The sequence below is a fragment of the Ammospiza caudacuta genome, chromosome 33, assembly GCF_027887145.1.
Source record: "Ammospiza caudacuta isolate bAmmCau1 chromosome 33, bAmmCau1.pri, whole genome shotgun sequence".
NCBI classification, from domain to species: domain Eukaryota; kingdom Metazoa; phylum Chordata; class Aves; order Passeriformes; family Passerellidae; genus Ammospiza; species Ammospiza caudacuta.
The window spans coordinates 4,195,171-4,217,921 of NC_080625.1; the positions used below are offsets into that span (position 1 = coordinate 4,195,171).

General features: G+C 50.9%; 1 protein-coding gene across 1 annotated transcript in view; it reads right to left on the bottom strand.

The window, feature by feature from the left end:
* Nucleotides 1–2,523: 2,523 nt before the first annotated feature.
* LOC131570211 (zinc finger protein 239-like) overlaps nt 2,524–22,751 on the bottom strand; it is a 73,299-nt gene continuing 53,071 nt past the window's right edge. Inside the window, exon 4 of the mRNA XM_058822553.1 lies at nt 2,524–3,112. Coding sequence (XP_058678536.1) covers nt 2,524–3,112 — 589 coding nt within the window. The remainder of the gene's footprint in view (nt 3,113–22,751) is intronic.

Genomic DNA, 22,751 nt, shown 5'->3' on the forward strand with positions numbered 1-22,751 from the left:
AATAAACATACCGGGCTTTACAACTTTTATAAAGTTGTGAGGTTTCTTCTTTTCTCCGCAAAACAGGTTAAAGGATTTTAGGTTAAACGTGTGGGAATCCAAGGCACAGGGAATATTTCTCTGCTCTGAGGGGTCCTGACGCCCAGAGAAACACTGCCTTTCAATCCCCATGGAGAGGATTTCCAAGACATTGAGATAGATTAGAATTTACCAAAGTGTGAAATAGGTAATAGGGAGTACTATAGTATGTTCCTTGGGTGAGAAATTTAGGTGTTTGGGGTTGTTAGTATGGTGTAGATAGGAAGCAAGATGGAGGAATTGGGGTGTAGTCCCTGTCTTCTTCATCTGCTCTATTTTCTGCACTGTTGGTAGCACAGGGTGATTGGTCATGGAAAGCACAGTGCAGAGGTTATATGGACAGTCAAGGGATGAGTTATTGGTAGATAAGTAGAAATAATGCACCTTTCAAGTGTTTATTGGATGAGACAATGTTAAAAGAGCTTGAAACTGTATGTTTTGGGGCCATTTTGCAGTGCTTTTCCAGTGTACTGAGCCTGGTGTGGACAGCAATGCAAAACTTTAGATGAGATAACAATAAACAAGAAGCTGAAGACTGAAAAAGTCCCATGCATCTCTTTTTACCTGGCATAGAACTGCTACAGGAGGGATTCCCCCATCCAGGGAACCCCAAGAAAGGCCCAACATAAAATGAACATCAATAAATGGTTTTATCTGAGTGGATTTTTGCGGAAACACTTGGCTGACAATGTTTGGAATAAGTTGGCTTTTTTCCATAAAATTGTTTACTGAAGGGTGTTGTCTTAATTGGCCAATCATGTGAAATGTGTTGATTAAATGACCAGTGAGGTCCACCTGTAGCAAACCAAGGTATAAAAGAACAGGGTTGAAAAAACAGGTGGCTTTTATCCCTTAGCCTTCTGATCTGAATCTGTGTCATCTCTGATTCAATGGTGACATTTGGGGATCTATGGGGGCTATTGGGAATCCTTTCTGCACGTTGTGACCCAACAGGAGTTTCCCTAATAAATTTTGCCTGAAGGTCTCACTGTGCCCATGACAGAAACCCCTGTGAGTGTCTGGGACACCCCAGCTCTTTGGTAGCCAGGGGAGTCCTGGGATGTCGCCATAGAGCCGCAGAGAGTGCCTGTGACAGATCGGTGCCTTTGCAGCCCAAGGTCCCCTGGGATATCACCATGGAATGGCTGTGACTCCCTCTGACCACAGGGCTCTTCACCATCCCCAGAAATGCCTGGCAGGTGTCCATGGAACCCCTGTCTCTGCCTGTGACATTTCAGCTCTGGAACAGCCTGGAGACTCTTGGAAAGTCCCCAGGGAACCCCTGTGATGGCCTGTGACAAATCTGATCCTTAGCCAGCAAGCACCACCAGCACCCTGTTCCTATGGTCAGTTTCCATGGCAATCATCACCAGCCCCCTCTTGCTATGGTCATTCCCTTGGCAGTTCCATGGATATCCCATGCCAGGGGTGGTTGCCATGGCCACCAGCTCAGGCCTGCAGCCAGAACTGGTTGCCATGGCAACCATTGGCAGCCCCATCCCCAGGCTCATGGGATCCCAGAACCACAGAATGGGCTGAGCTGGGAGGGACCCATCAGGACCCTCCAGTCCAACTGCTGGCCCTGCACAGGACACCCCAACAATGCCAGCCTGGGCCTGGCAGTGCTGTCCAAACGCTGCTGCAGCTCAGAGAGCCCTGGAGCTGGGACCCTTCCCTGGAGAGCCTGGGCAGGGCCCCAGCAGCCTCTGGGCAAAAACCTTTTGCTGACATCCAACCTGAGCCTGCCCCGACTCAGCTGCAGCCGTTCCCTCCACTCCTGTCCCTGGGCACCAGAGGGAAGAGGTTCGCAAAGCCCCAGCCAGGGACCCGCTCCCAAGGCTGTTGCCATGGCCACCAGGGCTGGGACCAGCTGGGATGCTCGGTTTCCACGGGCCGGGGTTCAGGAATGGGATTCACCAATTTCCTGCTCCTTCTAAAACTGCTCTGCCCTCACTGCCCTCCTGCCTCCCATGGAAAGCACAAAAGGCAAAGATCCCAGGCTGGGATAAAAACAAATTCTTGGGAACACCAACGAGATAAGAAACATACAGAACAGAAACAATATTGATAAGAGAAGAGATAAATAAAACTTTGCAGGGAAAACTAAAACACAACTTACTGGGTCTCCCTGGCCACAATTTCCCCCTGCCTGGAAAGGGCACTCCTCTCCTCAAGGAAAGAGACATAGAGAGTTCCTTTCCTGCCCCTGGCAATAACCTGAGGTTGGAGTGAATGTAATGACAGGGCCATGGCCAGACCCTCATGTTCTTCAATCCCACATCATGTCAAGGGCAGGGGCAGGACGACAGGCAGGTGTCTTCCCAGCATGGATCACAGAGAAAATGGATCACAAGGGCTCTTCTCAGTGTGGGTTCTCCCATGGATGATGAAGATAGAGCGGTGCATGAAGCTGTTCCTCCAGCTGGGGCATTTGCAGGGCCTCCCTTACTGGTGGCTCTGTTGGTGTCTTGTCAAGTGAGAGCTCTGGGTGAAGCTCTTCCCACACTGGGGACACTCAAAGGGCCTCTCACCAGTGTGGATGCGCCAGTGCCTGATGAGGGTGAAGTTGTGCTTGAAGCCCTTCCCACAGTCAGGACAGCAAAATGGCCTCTCATCTGTGTGAATCCGCTCATGCAGGAGGAGATGGGAGCTGGTGTGAAACCTCTTCCCAAATGTGGCGCACTGGGAGGGCCTCTCCCCTGTGTGGATGCGCTGGTGCCTGATGAGGTGGGAGCTGTGGTTGAAGCCCTTCCCACAGTCAGGACAGCAGAAGGGCCTCTCCTCCGAGTGAATCTGTGGGTGCTGGAGGAGCCTGGAGCTGGTGTGAAACCTCTTCTGACACTGGGAACACTCATAGGGCCTCTCCCCAGTGTGGATGCCTTGGTGGGTCACAAGGGTGGATTTGTAGCTGAAGCCCTTCCCACATTCCCCACACTCGTAGGCCCATTCCCTGGTGTGGATCATGTGGTGGCTGACCAGGTGCTTGCTCTGTTTGAAGCTCTTCCCACACTGCAAGCACTTGTGGGGCTTCTCCCTATCACGAAGCTGCTCATGAACCACCATCTCTGAGCTCTGCCTAAAGCTCTGTCCCCCTTCCTGGCTCTGGGTGGTTCTTTCTTCCTCAGAGAATCCTGGGCTGGCTTTGGAGCCCCTCCTCCTGTGGGATCTCTGTGGCATTTCCTCCATGTTGGATTCCTCTGCACTAGAGTCGCTCAAAACAGCCTCTTTTACAAGGTTCTGATGTGGAGATTTTTCCTCCCTGGTCTCCACCCTCAGCTCCTTACCTGGGGAAGGAAGGAGAAAGAGAGGGTGGGATTTGCCTCCATGCCAGAGGGAAGGGGATCCCCCCAGTGCATCACTGGCAGGATGGCACTGGCACCAGGGTTGTCCTGCAGCCGGGGGCTGTGTGGGGCTGGAAGATGGAGCAGGAGAGAGGGGGAAAGGGGCACTGACTTCCTCCTCATCTGCCTGGTGTCCCAGGGCATCTTCCTCTTCCTTGCAACTTTCTCCTCCATCAGGTGAAGGTTTGGGAATGGGAAATTTTATTTTGGGAGGAAAACAAGGGATGAGCACATTGAGTTTTGTACTGGTTTGACGGCAAACATGAGGGAAAGTCTAAGTCAGAATTACAATTTAATAAGAAAATTAGGACCAAGGCAATGATACAGAAACACTGCCTTAAACTGACAGAGTCAGGATATAACCTGACACCCTGGTAGTCAGGGTGGTGGCAGCAGTCCCATTAAATGGTGGGTGCAGTCCTGTTGGAGTGATGAACGTGATTTTGTCAAAGCAGTGATCCTGTAGAAGGGTCTGGTCTTCCTCTGAAGGTCCAGTGGTGGTAATGGAGCTCTTGTCCTCTGGGAATCCAGTAGGCAAGGTGCTCCTGGGCTTGCAAGACTCAGATTATATTCATGTAGGAATGCTTGGATCCTCCCCCTGGGCGGTGCATCACACAATGGGATGATGGAATTTTATCAGTCCTGCATTGACACTCAATGGCACATTCACAGAAGATATCTCCCTTGGAGGGCGTTATCAGGGCTGAGTCATGGAAGAGATAAAGAACACTGCCCCACCTGTTTATAAGAGTTGATGAAGATGGTGATTGAAAACATGCATTTGGTTACATCTTACATTGCACCCTGAAACAGTGGGGTAATCCCTGCTCAGGGGGTGAACACCACCCCCCTTACCCAAACTGGCTCAGGTGTAAAACCCCCACCGTGGGATGGCAACACACACACAGGGGACAATGTCACACTTGCCCTGCTCCACTCTGTCCCTGTCACTCACTTGCTCTCCCCTCCTTTTCCCTTTTTTCGATCTCTCTCTCTACCTCACATTTACTGTTTAATAAAATCTAGTTTGGATTTGGTCTCGTTAGCACCTTAATTGGTGCAGAGGCATCTCTCTACCAGTATTCTTAACCATATTGCAACAATATTTTGGCACAGTGAGTTCAGGCACTGTTCTTTGACCCCAAGTGCCTTTGACAACAGCATGGTTCCTTCCTCTGAGGAGATTGTGTTTCTTTCTGGAAGAACTCTTGGAAACTTGGACACAGTCCCTCCTTCATCCTGGGGAACTTATGGGAGAACTTATGAGGAAAATGGCTTTTGTGGATGGCCAGGGAAAAAGAAAATATTTTCTTGTCCTTCCTTGAAAAGTTTGTTAAAATCACTGGAGGAAAGGGAGGAAATGATACCAGCAAGACTGACGAGGTTCATTCACTCCAAGGTGAGGAACACAAGGCTGCTGAAAGTCCCAGAAAAAGCCCAGCTCAAGTAGCTAAATTCCTAAATAACTCCAGCCAGGGGTCTCCCGCAGGATTTTTTTGGTGAGTGTTCAGAGCCAGCAGAACCCGGACTCGAGCCCCGGATATCTCCGGGCTCCCTAAGAGGAGCTTTTTCTGGGGCAGAGGAGCTGCGATCACCCCTCAGGGGGGTCCCGGCGGGTCCACATGGGGATGGCCCGGTACAAACGGGGCAGGACATTGGTTTTGGGGATCCCTTTGAGAGCCAGGGCTGTGGAACAGGGGAGCCCCGGGGGCGGGGAGAAGGGAAGGGGCGATACCGGAGCTGGGAGACCCCCGGCAGCCCGGAGATGAGGCGGGGTCGGAACCCCCTGACCCTGACAAGGGCGTGTCCTGGGGTGACTTCATGATGCCCGTACCCCCATCAGTCTCTTTAGCCCAGAAATGAGTTCTGCACCTTGAAGGCTGGTTCTGAGACTGAAGGGCAGGAGGGAGAAGCTGCAGTTTGTTTTCATACACTGCACTCACTCCTCCACATTCCGGCTCCTGGAGTGTTGTGATGCCTTAAGGAGATGGAATAGAGGCCAGACGGAGTTAAGTGGAGTAAATTAGATATTTATTGAAGTACCTTCAAAGGTCACACCCTGGGAGTACTGGAGCCACAGATGTGGCTCTGCCTGGATGGCTCTGAGATGGGAGCAAAAGAGGGCTTGGTCACGAGATCTCACATTTTTGTAAATTTTATTACATTTATATATAGGAGTTAACTGCCCAATTAATAGCTTCAATAGCTTCAAATGATGAAGTTTTGTCTTCCTTGCTTGCTTGCCTGCCCTCCTCTTTTCATGTTGTTTATGCTTTGGGCCTGAAGTTTGAAGAGATTGTCCTTGAGTCTCCAGCTAGAACAGGATTGTTTTGTCTTCACCACTCTGTGAAAAGATATTAGTAACACTTAATATACAGCTAAAAGCTGCACACCAAAACACAATAGAAAAACTTAAAACCTAAGGTATCAGTTGTCTGCTGTGGTAGATAGGGAAAGGCTCTGCAGAAGATCATGCGATGTCGCATAAAGCCAGGACCCTTTGTTCCTCTAAAATAAGAGATTACCCTAGGAATGTGGCCCCACTAACAGTAGTGCCAGTAACTTTCCATTCCTTATCCAGTACTTTTCCATTCCTTACTAACCATAGATAAGAAGGACAAACCCCCTTTTGACGTAGAGGACCCCTTAGACTATAAGACCCCACGAGAAGAAGTAATAAAGGCCTTTTGACCGTCCATCATATTGATGTCTGGGTGTGTCATTGGCCCGAGCAGCCCTGGAGAGTGGGCCGCCATGCTGATCCTCAGAACCAGGTCGCCTGCCTTGATCCAGAAGGCAACATTTGGTGCCCGAAACCCGGGAAAGCGATCTGCGCCTGGGGAACGGGGATTCTCCTGGACAGAGGACAGCGGCTGTGGCAGCAGGTCTGACCACAGCGGGAGGGACGCCTCCAGACCAGCGTGGACCATGGAATCCACAGCGAAGGTCGTAAGTCAGGCTCATGAGCAATGGGGAATTAAAGGTGAGCTCAGGAACTCTAATCTTGCTATTGCAAGGCTCCTAGAGCTGGGGACAATCGAACGTCCGGTAAATACATTGGGAAGCGCGGGAGAAGTGCACTGCCGCCTCAGCAGAGGACTCTAAGTCCGCAGGCAGTGGTAAAAACCTCAAAGCGTGGGGGAAAGTAGAAGAGGCCCTACGCAAGATGTTAGAAGAACAGGAGACGCGGGAAGCCGCGCGTACACGTTTATTAGCTACACCAAAGCCGGGGGTGGGGGCCGCGACGCAGACCGCCTCTGAGAGTGATCGGATTGAAGGCGGGAATATGCGGGGGCCGGGCGCGTTCCACCCTTTCCTGAGCTTGAGCCCAGACCCCCCGGAGCCCCCAGGAGACCCCCCGGAACCCCCAGGGGACCCCCCGACCTTCCTGTGGAGCCTGCCGGGTCCTAGTCCTCCCGCGGAACCGTCTGAAAAAAACGCGGTTTCTCTATCCGTCTCTTCCCCGCCGGCCGCCGATCCGGCGCAGGAGGCAGAGCAGCGCGCGCGATGCTTCTGGCAGGGACTCGCAGAGGAGGCGCGGAGCGAGGCCGGATTGTCAGACCCCGCCATGATCAGTAAAAACTTGCCCCCGCCATGTGCGTTTAAAAATGGCCCCGAACCACATGGCGAGAGCGGAAGGGAGGAGGCGGGAGGCGGAAACGCAGTCAGCCTGCTTAACAACGCATGCGCAGACGAGCAGGGAGAAGGGGCGGCCCCCGTGGAGGAGCGTAAAACCAACCAGAGCGCTCTATTCAAATTAGGTCCTTATAGGGTAAGGACCTCCCCCAGCAGGAGGCGGGGGGACCCCAGGGGGAGGGAGCGGCACCACCCCCAAAGGGAGGAGCGAGGTCGAAGCCGAACAAGACGGCACGGAGCGCTGGAAGTGTACCGGCAGTCAGCTTCCGGCTCAGAGTCAAGTAACAGCTGCTCAGACAGCTCAGAAGAGCCGACCGAGTCCGGCTGGGACTCGGAAACCGAGAGAGCAGAATTAATGCGGTTTCGAGCGAAACTGAATAAAGCTTTAAACAATATCGGGAAACAATCGCAACACAAACTCACCGATTGGGGAAAAATAAAAGCAGCCTGTGGGGATCGGGCACCGGCAGCCTCCATGCATGCTTTCCCGGTGGGGGTTGCCGGAGCGCAGGGAAACCAACAAAGGGCATATACCCCAGTTAACCCAAAAGAAGCCAAAGCGGTTTCAGAAATAGGGATCAACTCAGCTGTAGTACCCACTCTTGAGGATGACCTTTCTAGCAATAACGATCTGCTCACTTTTGATATTACGCAAATAAGCCGCATGCTTTATGATGGGGCGGGGCGGATTGTATTTAAGCAGGAATGGCAGGACGACCGCGTTAGCCCAGGCTTCCGGGGAAGGGCAGCAACTCAGCGAGCTGTCCCCAGCCGGCACAGCTTTCCCTGGCAGCACCCTCACTCCTAGCATCCCGGCCCCGGGGGATTGCAAATTTATCCTGAGGGCCACTGCCGTACACCCTCCGCTGCCAATCAAATTGACTTGGAAATCATCAGACCCTGTATGGGTTGAGCAGTGGCCCCTGACAGAGCCTCGAATGGCAGCCTTGCTGGAACTGGTCAACCGCGAAATGCAAAAGAGTCACGTAGAACCCTCCACCAGCCTATGGAACACCCCCGTATTTGCGATCCCCAAAAGGTCCGGAGAAGGCTATCGCCTCGTCCGCAACCTGAGAGAAGTGAACAAGACGATCCGACCCATGGGTCCAGTCCAGACACTGCTACCCGCAAACTCAGCCATCCCCGAAGGCAGCCGTGCGCAGTACTGGATATCAAGGACTGTTTCTTTTCGATACCCCTGCACCCTGAGGACAGGGAACGATTCGCCTTTTCCGTGGCGTTTCGAAATGGCGAGTGGCCCAACCTTCGCTTCCAATGGAGAGTGCTTCCCCAAGGCCTGGTTGACAGCCCGACCATATGCCAAATCACCGTGGACAAAGCACTAATGCCAGTCCGACACTCCTATCCCACCGCAACCATCATTCAGTACATGGATGACATCCTAGTCACAGCACCATCAACAAGCCAAATAGATCACCTGGTGTCCACAATCACGGAGACCCCTCAGGCCAACGGCTTTGAGATCGCGAGTGCAAAGATCAAGAGAGGACCCTGCGTGACCTTCCTGGGAGTAGGAATTACAAGCTCCTACGTGACACCCCCGAGATGAAGGTCAACTGAGACGTCAAGACGCTCCACGACGTGCAACGCCTGGTGGGATCGCTGCAATGGCTTCACAACATTGTCCTGATTCCTCCCGAGGTCATGGACCCTCTGAAAGGAAAGCACCCCTGGGAACCCAAGGAGCTGACACCGCAAGCAATGAGCTCCCTCGACTTCATCGAAAACCAGATGTCCACTGGCACACTTGCCAGGTGGAACCCAGCCATGCCACTGGACCTGTACGTCCACTTTACACTGAAGGGGGGAGTGGGAGCACTGGCCCAAGGACTTGCTGAAAAGGCCCGGCCAATCCAATAGGTGGTCCTCGGAAGACCCGCTTGTGCATTTTCCCCAGGAATCGAATGCATCGCCAGCCTCATCATGAAAGGCAGGAGACTCGCCTTGAAACACCTAGGGACCGAGCCAACAAGCATCCACCTTCCGTTTCGAAGCAGCCGACCACGGAGTCAGGCACAATATTGGAGTACCTGGCCCTTGCTCTCTCTGGCTCCGGAGGAGAAATCTCCTACTCCTCCAAGCCACCTGGACTCAGCTGCTGACTGTAGTCGACATGGACATGCCACCGAAGGTCAAGGACAAACCGCAGCCGGGACCAATGGTCTTCACAGACGCTTCCTCCACAACTTCAACCGCAGCAGCAGTGTGGCAGGCAGGAGAGCAATGGCACTGCGTCAAAGCGTGTGACCCCACACTGTCAGTGCAACAACGGGAGGCAGCAGCAGTGGTTTTGGCGTGCGGACTCTTCCAAGACAAACACCTCAACATCATAACGGACTCTATATTCGTGGCAAGGCTCTGCCTAGCCATGGCAGGACCAGGAGTGTCAACATCTGCAGCAGCCCTAATGCTGGAAGAAGCACTCTCCTCGCGACAGGGCACCGTGTCAGTCATCCACATCAACAGCCATGACCCAGTCAAAGGTTACTTCCAGATTGGCAACGTCAAAGCGGACGCCGCAGCAAAAGGCGTTTGGACCTTGCAAAGAGCTCGTCGACTGCACGAGTCGCTCCACATCGGAGCCAAAGCACTGGCGAAGAGATGCGAAATCTCGACAGCGGACGCGAAACATGTGGTAGCCACCTGCCCTCATTGCCAGAAGTCACCCCTTTGGACCTGCGGGGTCAACCCGAGAGGTCTCAAGCCCTCAGAAATCTGGCAGTCGGACTTCACCTTATGTCAACTGCTGAAGCCCCGAGCATGGCTTGCAGTGACAGTGGACACTTATAGCGGGACGATCATAGCCACACAGCACCCCAAAACTAACTCCAAAGCCACAATTCAGAACTGGCTGACAGCCATGGCTTGGCTTGGTATCAACAAGCAGATTAAAACGGACAATGGCTCCAATTTCACCTCCAAACCAGTACAGGAATTCGCCTCGAAATAGGGCATCACGATAGTGCAAGGCATCCCATATAACAGTACCGGGCAGGCCATAGTAGAGAGAGCAAACCAGACCCTGAAAACCAAGTTAGAAGTGTTGGCAAAAGCAGAGGGCTTTGCCAAAAACACTGGGCCACTCGAACGCTAGAAGAGGGCCCACAGGTGGTAATTAGAAACGAGCTAGGCGAGTGGGAACGGGGTTGGAGGCTGATGCTCACGGGGCGAGGGTATGCAGCTGTCAAAAAGGACGGCAAAATCAGGTGGTGTCCACTTAAGTCGATTAAACCGGACCACCATAGCGAGCAGAATGAGACTGACAAGAATTGCGAGTCTTTGTTTACAGGACATGCTCGTGGGACGTCCTTGTGACGTGTACATCCCAGTTCCAGACGAAAGCGACAGACCACCAAGGCGTCAGGCAGCACCGGAAAGACCCGCACGGGTGAGACCCAAGCATCAATGGTGTTTCTATGTGCTTTTGCTGTTGGGGCTTGTCGCCAGAGGGTAAGCCAGCCCAGATCACTACCCCCATCAGCCCTTCAGGTGGGTCATGCAACACCTTAGTAGTGGCAAAGCACTCAGAGACATCACCACACCAAACACCCCATCCTTTGTGCTCCGCATCACCGACCTGTTTCCGGGACAGCCAAGGATAAACCCTTATTCCCTACATGTCACACACTTGTACCTATCCTACTGGTGCCCAGCTTCAAACCATGGGAAAAGCTACTGCAATCACCCAGGGTGGGGATATTGTGGGCACTGGGGCTGCGGAACCATAGTTACAGATGCCAGACCGTCGGGGCCTGCGTGGGATCCACAAGAGCCAGACAAATTCTTACAGTTCACCTGGGCACCCATCGGCTGCAAAACACCCTTCTTCTTTCACGAAAACTTCCATTGAAACCGATATAAAATCCCTAGATTTCGGGCATGCACTGATTACAACATGACGGTCTTGCAGCCAGATCACCCTAGCTGGGCCATAGGCAGAACGTGGACAGTAGTCCTTCAAGGGTCAAAAGAGAGGGTGAACGTGCAAATTATCAGGCTCCAGCCATCGGCACCCTGAGCGGTCGGACCCAACAAAGCGATTAAAAGCGTGCCAAAAGGGAGAAACGTAACCTACCCCAAAACCTTACCCACAGGGGTCAGCAATGTCCCGACCGGCCAAGCGGAAACCTTTCAGATGAGCCGCTTAACCGAGTCAGACTCAGACCCAATCCTTCGTATGTTAGAAGCTACCTTTGTATCCCTGAACGAATCCAACCCTAACCTAACTGACTCCTGCTGGCTTTGTTACGATGTCAAACCCCCCTTTTACGAAGGAGTCGCTCTAAACACTCCCTTCAGTTATTCCTCAGCCGACGCCCCTCACCAGTGCAGATGGGGTACCCCTCTCAAAGGAATCACCCTGAGTAAAGTCACAGGCCGAGGCAGATGCTTTGGCAATGCAACCCTAGCTAGGCCGAAAGGAAACAACTGCACCAAAATTGTCAAGCCTAACAGGAAAAACAACAAGTGGGCAGTCCCATCCGCATCTAGGATGTGGGTTTGCCAGCAATCTGGATGAGTCCTTGTGTGTTCCTTCCCAAATTCAATGACTCTATCGACTTCTGTGTCCAAGTTCTGATTGTTCCTAGGGTCCTGTACCACTCAGACGAAGAAGTGTACCATCTTCTTGAGGGACCCAGCCGGATCCACAAAAGAGAAATAATGACAGGTATAACTATCGCAATGCTGCTCGGCCTGGGAGCAGCCGGAACGCCCACGGGTTCCCTTTTGACGCAGAGACACCTTAGACTATAAGACCCCATGAGAAGAAGTAATAAACGCCTTTTGACCGTCCATCATATTGATGTTTGCGTGTGTCATTGGCCCGAACGGCCCTGGAGAGTGGGCTGTCGTGCTGATCCTCAGAACCAGGTCGCCTGCCTTGATCCAGAAGGCAACAGAGGCTATTTGGGCTGGGAGATGGAGCAGGAGAGAGGGGGAAAGAGGCACTGACTTCCTCCTCACCTGCCTGGGTGTCCCAGGGCATCTTCCTCTTCCTTGTAGCCTTCTCCTCCTCCATTCAGCCAAGGTTTGGGAATGGGAAATCCTGGTTTGGGAAAAACAAGGTGTGAATCCCTTGGATTGGGAATTCCTCCCAACCAAATCCATCTCCAGAAGTCATCTGGTGTCCATAAAAACTTCCAAAAATCAAGAAAAAAAAAAAAAAGCCACCAGGAGCATCCCATTTCCAGTCTCATCCCTCTGGGGTTCGGGTGGTTCCCCTCCTCAGGGATGCTGGGAATCCCATGGGTCCTGGGAATCACTCTCTTCAGGGTCCTGCTTAGGGATGCTGGGGGATTTCAGGGTCCCCCTCTCCAACCTCCCCCCACTCCAGCCACTTGGGGGTCCTCTGTCTTCCCACCAACCTGTCCTGGATTTGGACAAATTTGGGAGAAAACCTCCAAAAGGGTGTTCACTGAAAAGCAAATTCAAGCAGCCACTCCCCCAACCAGATCAGGAAAATATTTCCTCAGAGAAAACGGGAAAAAAACCCTGTTTATTTAACAGGCAAAGTATTCATCAGCACAAAAAATGAACAATATTAAACAATAAAACCTCTTGCCGCTACAAAAGAGATGACAAACTCAGAAACTCCCTCTGTGGGCAGTAGCTCAGCTCAGTCTCTTATCAGTCCCTCTGGCACTGGAAATGCCACAGCCCAGGCTCAGCCTAGCGGGCCGCAGGTGCAAGCTGCTGGTGCGGTCGGGGTGTTCAGTGCAGAGCAGGTTTAAACAACTCCAAAGAAAAAGAAAAACCACAGTCCAGGGAACTTCTCTGCCTCAAGTGATCTAAAAACTAACTAAAAGCAAAGGAGAGCTCTTTCCTGCTGTCTGTCTGTCAGCAGACAACTGATACCTTAGGTTTTAAGTTTTTCTATTGTGTTTTGGTGTGCAGCTTTTAGCTGTATATTAAGTGTTACTAATATCTTTTCACAGAGTGGTGAAGACAAAACAATCCTGTTCTAGCTGGAGACTCAAGGACAATCTCTTCAAACTTCAGGCCCAAAGCATAAACAACATGAAAAGAGGAGGGCAGGCAAGCAAGCAAGGAAGACAAAACTTCATCATTTGAAGCTATTGAAGCTATTAATTGGGCAGTTAACTCCTATATATAAATGTAATAAAATTTACAAAAATGTGAGATCTCGTGACCAAGCCCTCTTTTGCTCCCATCTCAGAGCCATCCAGGCAGAGCCACATCTGTGGCTCCAGTACTCCCAGGGTGTGACCTTTGAAGGTACTTCAATAAATATCTAATTTACTCCACTTAACTCCGTCTGGCCTCTATTCCATCTCCTTAAGGCATCACAACACTCCAGGAGCCGGAATGTGGAGGAGTGAGTGCAGTATCTGAAAACAAACTGCAGGTTATTCCTCCTGCCCTTCACGCTCAGAGACAGCCTTCAAGGTGCAGAACTCATTTCTGGGCTAAAGAGACTGATGGGGGTACGGGCATCATGAAGTCACCCCAGGACACGCCCCTGTCAGGGTCAGGGGGTTCCGTCCCCGCCTCATCTCCGGGCTGCCGGGGGTGCCCCAGCTCCGATATCGCCCCTTCCCCTCTCCCCGCCCCGGGACTCCCCTGTTCCACAGCCCCGGCTCTCAAGGGGATCCCCAAAACCAATGTCCTGCCCCATCAGTACTGGGCCATCCCCACGTGGACCCCCCGGGACCCCCCTGAGGGTTGATCGCGGCTCCTCACCCCGAAAAAGCTCCTCTTAGGGAGCCCGGAGATATCCGGGGCTCGAGTCCGGGTTCTGCTGGCTCTGAACACTCACCAAAAAAATCCTCCTGGAGACCCCTGGCTGGAGTTATTTGGGAATTTAGCTACTTGAGCTGTTCTTCTTCTGGGACTTTCAGCAGCCTTGTGTTCCTCACCTTGGAGTGAATGAACCTCGTCAGTCTTGCTGGTATCATTTCCTCCCTTTCCTCCAGTGATTTTAACAAACTTTTCAAGGAAGGACAAGAAAATATTTTCTTTTTCCCTGGCCATCCACAAAAGCCATTTTCCTCATAAGTTCTCCCATAAGTTCCCCAGGATGAAGGAGGGACTGTGTCCAAGTTTCCAAGAGTTCTTCCAGAAAGAAACACAATCTCCTCAGAGGAAGGAACCATGATGTTGTCAAAGGCACTTGGGGACAGACAACAGTGCCTGAACTCACTGTGCCAAAATAATGTCGCAATCTGGTTAAGAAAATTGTTAGAGAGATGCCTCTGCACCAATTAAGGTGCTAACGAGACCAAATCCAAAGTAGATTTTATTAAACAGTAAATGTGAGGTGTTGCAGTGTGTTGTAAACTTCCTTCCCCAGGTGTGCCAATACCTCTCTTCCCCGTCCCCCCTCGCCCCCTGCTGGGCTGTCAATCAGGTTTAACATTCCAGCAAGGCGTGGTGTGGTTGGTCAAGTTCAAAGGATGCCCCTCAGGCCCAGGGGTCATTGGCCTGTCTAGGTGTCATCCCCCCCTGAGACCCTGCCCCTCTCACCTGGTTGGGTGGCTCACCTGTACCTCCCCTCCCCCTGTCCCTGAGCTTAAAAGGTGAATGAGACCATGCGGTCAGATTCTGTTGGAGCAGTTGCTCACGTTCAGACCTCTGTAACCATGGAATAAACCTGTGGACATTAAACCCTCCGGCAGAATCCTCTCCTTTTTCTCTTCACCATCGCCTGAAGCTATTCCTCCTGAGGTAAACGGGGTTCCAACAAGCCTGGACTTGTTCAGTGCCCAGCTGCAACCACCAGCAAGCCAAGGTATCTCTGGGGTGATACACCGCAGTTGCTGCCTTTGGCCCAGCAGCGAGGGTCAGACTGGCCCAGGCACAATCCAACTGGTAATAATGGGAGCCTTTTTCCAATATTTGGCGTCCCTGGGTGGGCTAAGCGACTCTGCAGCCTGAGACGGACCTGCAGCACCTCGGAGAACCTTCTGGCAGCCGTGCATCCAGCTGAAAAGGGCTTTGGTTGCAACGCCCTCAGCTAGAGACTTTGGGAATATTCCCAGAAGAAGTTTCGTGGACTGTTCGGCGCTTCTGGAATGCCCAGCTCCTTTCTGGTGAGCAGATTTTCCAGAGGGAGGACAGGGTAGCCTCTCTTGCCCACAGAGAGGTCCTGTTCCGGTGAAGAGACCTGCCTGTACCCAGCCAGCTACAGCTTCCATTTCGGGTGAGTATCTCTGCTCTCGGTAGAGCAGGAGCTCAAAAACAGACTCTGCCGTGAGTTCTGTTCCTTTTTGCCTTTGCATTTTTGGCTGCGCAGCCCCACAGACGGGAATTCATTGCATTCTAGCTATTAGCTTTCTGCTGTGTGTTTTGCTGTCTTTTGGAATTTGCGCAGGAGCTCTCTGCCCTTCCCCCCGGCTCTGCAGCTGCGTGCTTGGCTCTCTCCACGTGGTCGGGGGATCTCTCTCTCTCTCTCTCTCTCTCTGCGTGGGGAAGGGGGGGCTCTCGGCTCTCTTGCTGCAGGGGACTCTCTTTCTCAGCTCTCTGTGGGGGAAGGGGGTGTTCTCTGCACACGCGGCGCGGGGGGGCCCCGGTTTCGGCTTGCCACGTGGCGTGGCTTCTCTCTCTGCTCCGCGAGGGGGCTGCATTCCACGGCGGGGGAGGCTTTGTTTCTGCCTCGGCTTGGCAGGGCGTGCCCTGCTGCTGCTGCCCGGGAATTTTAAAAGCAGTATATACAGCTGCATTGTGAAGCTTTTGTCGGCTCGTTATCGCTTTCCATCTGTGGGTTTTTTTTGAAATCGGTAGCTGATTTTAGCTTTGTTTTTGGTCAGGTGGAATTTAGTACTTTGCTTTTTATGTCCAACATGGGTTTGAAACTCAGCATTGTACAAAAAGGAGTGTTTTATAATATTGTTAGCATTTTAGACAGTGGTAATGTGAAGTTCTCAAAGGGAAAATTGAAACAGTTTATAAGATGGCTTTTCCTCCACTTCCCACAAATCTCCCCTGAAGAAATTCACAATATTCAATTCTGGGATAAAGTTGGGAATGTATTGATAACCTTAGGACAATCTGGCAATGCACCCTCAGCTAAATTTGTGTTTTGGAGTTTACAAATTTGAACAGCATTGCTCAAACAAAAGGAAATGGAGAAAAAGCCAAATGTAAAGTCATGTACCTCTGCTCTCCCTGTTTCTCCCTCTCCTAGCTCTAAAACCCCTAAACCTCTATACCCAAAACGTGGCATTTTAAAGAGAGCACACTCATTGTGAAGTCGGCTCCCAGAGTCTGTTGAAATGCCTGAGTTGCCCTGTCCACAAGGCCCTGGCCAGGCTGCGTGGAACCTTCCCCAATCCCCTGTGTCCCCTCCTCTGAAACCCACAGCACGTGTCAGCTTTCCAGAGAGCAGTGATACCCAAAATGGCCCCCAGTCCCTAGGGGGTCCACAAGATGGTGGATGCCACGTGGCATCTTCCCAAACCTGGTCTTCTTCTTCCCAAAATCCTCTTAAGCATCCCGAAATTCCAGCCCCATCCTCCTCTCCTCCTGTTCCTCGTGATACCTTCCCCCCTCCCCCTCCCTGTCCTGCAGTACCCTCAGCTCCACCCCTGTACTCCTCCCAGGGGGCGTCTGCTGACGTGATGTCACCAGGTGTCCCCACCCCCTGCCTGCCCCCTGACCCCACCCCCTGTTCCCACAGTTTCTCCGCCCCTTGCCGGCCCCCCGTCCCCACCCCCTGTACCCATTGCGTCCCCGCCCCCTCCCCGGGTTCCCACGGTGGAGACACACCCACTGCTATCCCCCAAACCTGTATCTGTGATCCCAATGCTTCCAATTCAAGGGATACAGAGCAGGGAACAGCAGACTCAATGCATAGTCCCATGTTGTCACTGGCTCCTGTTACCTTTCAGCCTGCAGCTCAGGGGGGAGCAGCTCCAACTGCTAATTGGAGTTCTTTTGGATGACAATTGATTAAAGAGATCTGTAAATCTCATAAAGAATATGGTCCACACAGTCCATATTTCCGTGGCCTTTTAAATTCTGAATTGAGTAGGACTGTAGTGATTCCACATGATTTAAAACAACTTTTTTCCTGTCTCATGACCTCCACGGAATTCAAATTATGGGAAATAGCATGGAAACAAATGCTGAATGATGCTCTCCCAGGCTTGCATTCTGATCCAAACACAGCCAAAGACAACAGTGGTAACCCTATCACCATTGAGCACCTCTGTGGTGAGGGCCAATGGTCTTCTCCCCCAATTCAAGCTACTGCAATTCCTGCAGAAACACTCGAGAAAGTAAAAGAAGCAGCTGAAAAAGCATTCTTTTCCCTACAACCTGAGGGGCCTTTTGAGCCCTATAGTAAAATTAAACAGCTACTATCAGAGCCTTTTTTGAAATTTGTAGAAAGGTTAACTAGAGCTATTGAAATACAAGTTAAAAAAGAGAATGCTAGGGAAGCAATTTTAGAGGAAATGGCATTTACAAATGCAAATGAACAGCGTCAGGCAGCAATCCTGAGCCCTCCTATCAAACCTTCTCCAACCTTAAAAGATATGCTCCTAGTGTGTAACAGGAAAGTGCCTCTGATGAGTGTGGCTGAAGACACCAGACCAAGGCTGCTGCCAAGACCACCTCAGCGTGTCCCCGTTGCCAGCCCTGCACCTTTCCCCTCAGCACAGCAGTACCCTGGGCAGCAGCGGAGACCAGTAATGGTTGAGCCCACAAAACCATGCCTGCTTTGTAACAACCTAGGGCACTGGAGTAACCAGTGCCCCCTGAAAAGGGAATTTGATGAATTTAGAAATGGCAGCGGAGGAGAACTACAAGCCCTCCCTGGGGGTCAACAACAACAAAAAAACTGAAGAGGCAGCGCCGGCCTGCCAGGCGCGCAGACACAAAAAGAGCAGGCCAAGGGAATAAGGGTAGCAAAACAAATCAAGCGCGTGATAATATTAATGTTTGTGTAAGTGAAGCAGGTGCTTCAAAGACTGTGTATGATTTAAGTGATCCTGTGTTAACCATGTCTTCTGTCAATGAGCCTTACAGGTTGCAGCTGACAGAGTCACTCCACCTGGAGGACACTGCCTGGCATTTTGTCTCTGTCAATCCTGAACAGAAAGGTACTTGGAACCGGATTCGTTGTAAGTACATCGTCATTGGGGACACCAAACACACACCACAAGAGATCGAAATTGCTCCAGGAATGACAACATCAGATCCTGAGCAATTCGTTCTCGGCCTGCATTGTTTCCACCCACCCGTGTTTCTTCCCAAGGGACAAATTGTTGCACAAGCTATCCCTGTGCCATCTTTACCTGAAAATATCAAAAACAAGGGCCCACAGTCGCCTGAGTACAAGTTATTGGGAAAGACAAACCCAAATTATGGTGTAATGTCAGTGGGGGTGGGGAGTCTAAACGCATTGAGATGCTTGTAGACACAGGTGCAGACTGCACAGTGATTCCAGTACAAGACTTGCCAGCACATTGGCCTTTGCAAAATGTTGCTGGTCACCTTCAAGGTGTAGGAGGTCTGCAATTGGCAAGACAATCCAAAGACATTATTCAGTTTGAGGGACCAAACGGACAATTGGCAAATATCCGTCCATTTGTGTTGGATTATTCGGAACCTTTGTTAGGGAGAGATTTAATGGCCCAGTGGGGTGTCACAATTGATATTCCAGACTCTCCACAGCATATTTGTACAGCAGTCATTGAACAACAGCACCCCACCCAAAAATTGAAGTGGATAACAGACAAACCAGTTCAGGTGAAACAGTGGCCGCTCAGTAAACAAAAAATAAAGGTGCTTGAAGAACTAGTAGAAGAGCAACTAAAAAAGGGCCACATTGCGGAGACCATGTCCCCATGGAACTCCCCAGTGTTTGTCATCCAAAAAGCTGACAAAAAGAGATGGCGACTCCTCTGCGACCTCTGACAAATTAATAATGTAATTGAAGATATGGGTTCTCCCCAACCTCGTATGCCATCCCCAACAATGCTTCCCCAAGATTGGAAATTAGCTGTTATTGATATTAAAGATTGTTTTTTCCAAATCCCCTTGCACCCTGACGATGCACTGCGTTTTGCATTCTCAGTTCCTTCTATTAATATGGAATCCCCTATGAAAAGGTACCATTGGACCGTTCTTCCTCAGGGATTAAAGGTATCTCCTGCTATCTGCCAGTGGTATGTCTCTTCCCTGCTTTCCCCAGTGCGTGCAGCAGCAGAGAAGGCCATTATCTATCATTATATGGATGATATCCTTGTGTGTGCCCCCAATGATGATTTACTCACACATGCGCTTGACCTAACGATCGATGCATTGATTGTTGCAGGGTTCGAGCTCCAGGAAAAGAAAATTCAAAAGATGCCACCTTGGAAGTATTTGGGCTTAGAAATTGGAAATAGGACCATTGTTCCTCAAAAACTAGAAATCAATCCAAGGATCAAGACCCTTGCGGATGTCCACAAGTTGTGTGGGTCTTTGAATTGGGTAAGACCATGGCTCGGTCTGACTAATGAAGACCTTGCCCCTCTTTTCAATTTATTGAAAGGGGGAGAGGACCCAGGTGCTCCTAGGTCTGTTACCCCAGAGGCACAGAAAGCTCTAGAAAAGGTTCAGATTGCAATGTCCACAAGACAGGCCAACTGATGCCGGCCTGACCTGCCATTCAAATTTATCATCCTAGGTAAGTTGCCACACCTCCATGGAATTATTTTCCAGTGGGAGGAAAAACAAACACCTAAGGCAAAGAACACACCAAAAAAGGACCGGGACCAGAGCGACCCTCTCTTGATCATAGAATGGGTTTTCCTCAGTCACAAAAGGTCCAAGAGACTGACAAAGCCTCAGGAGCTGGTAGCAGAACTGATCCGAAAAGCAAGGACCCGGATCAGGGAGTTAGCAGGATGTGATTTTAAGTGCATTCACATTCCAGTTGAGTTAAAATCAGGTCAAAATACTATGAAATACTGGAACAATTGTTTCAAGAAAATGAAGTGTTGCAGTTTGCTCTGGATTCCTACTCAGGACAAATTTCGGTAGCACGGCCTGCTCACAAATTGTTCGAACAAGATGTTCAATTTACCTTAAAACTGAGAAGTGCTCTAAGTAGGAGACCTTTAAAAAGGGCTCTAACTGTCTTCACAGAAGCATCCGGGAGGTCCCACAAGTCCGTTATGACTTGGAAGGATCCTCAAACCCAGCAGTGGGAGACAGACATTGCTGAGGTGGAAGGTTCACCTCAGGTTGCTGAATTGGCTGCGGTTGTTAGGGCCTTTGAAAGGTTCTCAGAACCATTTAATCTGATTACAGACTCTGCATATGTGGCAGGAGTAGTATCCAGGGCAGATCAAGCAATACTGCAAGAGGTGTCTAACATCTCACTTTTCGAATTGCTCTCAAAACTGGTAAAGTTAGTCACTCACCGAGAGCAACCATTTTATGTGATGCATGTGAGGTCACACACTGACTTGCCAGGGTTTATCGCTGAAGGCAAAAGAAGGGCAGATGCTCTTGCTGCACCTGCAGTGATGGCCACTCTCCCAAATGTTTTTGAACAGGCAAAAATCAGCCACCAGCTTTTCCATCAAAATGCACCTGGCCTGGTTCGTCAGTTTAACATCACTCGAGAACAGGCCAAAGCGATTGTGGCCACATGCCCAAATTGCCAACAACATGCACTCCCTACAGTGAGTACGGGAGCAAACCCAAGGGGACTGAACAGTTGTGAACTGTGGCAAACAGATGTAACACACATACAGTCTTTTGGACGGCAGAAATATGTTCATGTTAGTGTAGATACCTTTTCTGGAGCGGTCTATGCTTCTGCCCACACAGGAGAATCATCTATTGATGCTATTAAGCACCTCTTACGGGCTTTTTCTTTCATGGGCATCCCCAAGGAGCTGAAAACTGATAATGGGCCTGCTTATAAATCCAAGGAATTCAGGAGCTTCCTGCAGCAATGGGGAGTAGAGCACAAAACTGGCATCCCCTACTCCCCTACAGGTCAAGCCATTGTAGAAAGAACTCACCGTGATATTAAAAGGGTCCTGGACCAGCAACAACAGGTTCTGAAGGTAGAACCTCCCCACATCCGGTTATCCAGGGCACTATTCACGATCAATTTTCTGAATTGTTTTTTGACAGCCTGAACCCACCCATCCTACGCCACTTTGGGGGGAACACTCGTAGACTGATGAAAGAAAAACCTCCAGTTTTAGTAAAGGACCCTGAGACTTGGAAAATGTTGGGACCATAAAATTGGTTACTTGGGGACGTGGATACGCCTGTGTGTCCACCCCCTCTGGTTTAAGGTGGGTTCCTTCCAAATGGGTAAAGCCCTATGTTCCCAAGGTCTCAGAGAAATCTACAGAAGCACCCCAGGTTGCTCATGCTGCCTGGAGAAGAAAACGCCGCACGCGTTCTCTGGAGGAAATTCCATTTAAGCCTCCTATCTGGAATAGTTTGTAATATATGTTTGTTTCAAGTTTTTGTACCAGTTTAGATCCCACTGTTCGTGTGTAGCCTCAAGATGCCATGAGACCGAGCCTGCTTCTCGTCCTACTCGTGATCATCCCACCTGCGATCTCCTGCATAGTGCCACAGCCCAAACCACATATGGACTACCTTGACAAAGGCTCTCGGACATCAACAGAGAAACTGACAACTGGCTGAATGGACTGTTCAAAGGCTGGGGACTCTCGGGCTGGTTGGGATCTATTCTGAAAACTGTGTTTTAGTGCTGTTTATTTTTTCTATAGTTTTGTAGTTGTTAGCATTGTTTTTGGACTAATCAAACGCATGGTTCTCAAGTTAATTTCAAGCTCATCTCCCCCTCCTGAGGTCTACCAATTGAAAGCCCTCAGTGCTCCAATGGATGACCTAGAAGCCTCAGTGGAAGACACTGACCCTCCTGTAGAGGAAGAACTGATTTACCAACCATGGTTTGGCAATCATTCTGCATCACAAACACAGTCCTCTTCTTTTTAAACAAAAGTAGGGGGAGATGTTGCAGTGTGTTGTAAACTTCCTTCCCCAGGTGTGCCAATACCTCTCTTCCCCGTCCCCCCTCGCCCCCTGCTGGGCTGTCAATCAGGTTTAACATTCCAGCAAGGCGTGGTGTGGTTGGTCAAGTTCAAAGGATGCCCCTCAGGCCCAGGGGTCATTGGCCTGTCTAGGTGTCATCCCCCCCTGAGACCCTGCCCCTCTCACCTGGTTGGGTGGCTCACCTGTACCTCCCCTCCCCCTGTCCCTGAGCTTAAAAGGTGAATGAGACCATGCGGTCAGATTCTGTTGGAGCAGTTGCTCACGTTCAGACCTCTGTAACCATGGAATAAACCTGTGGACATTAAACCCTCCGGCAGAATCCTCTCCTTTTTCTCTTCACCATCGCCTGAAGCTATTCCTCCTGAGGTAAACGGGGTTCCAACAAGCCTGGACTTGTTCAGTGCCCAGCTGCAACCACCAGCAAGCCAAGGTATCTCTGGGGTGATACACCGCAGTTGCTGCCTTTGGCCCAGCAGCGAGGGTCAGACTGGCCCAGGCACAATCCAACTGGTAATAATGGGAGCCTTTTTCCAATAGTGAGGTAGAGAGAGAGAGATCGAAAAAAGGGAAAAGGAAGGGAGAGCAAGCAAGTGACAGGGATAGAGACCTCCCCTGGAGCAGGGCAAGTGTGACATTGTCCCCTGTGTGTGTGTTGCCATCCCACGGTGGGGGTTTTAC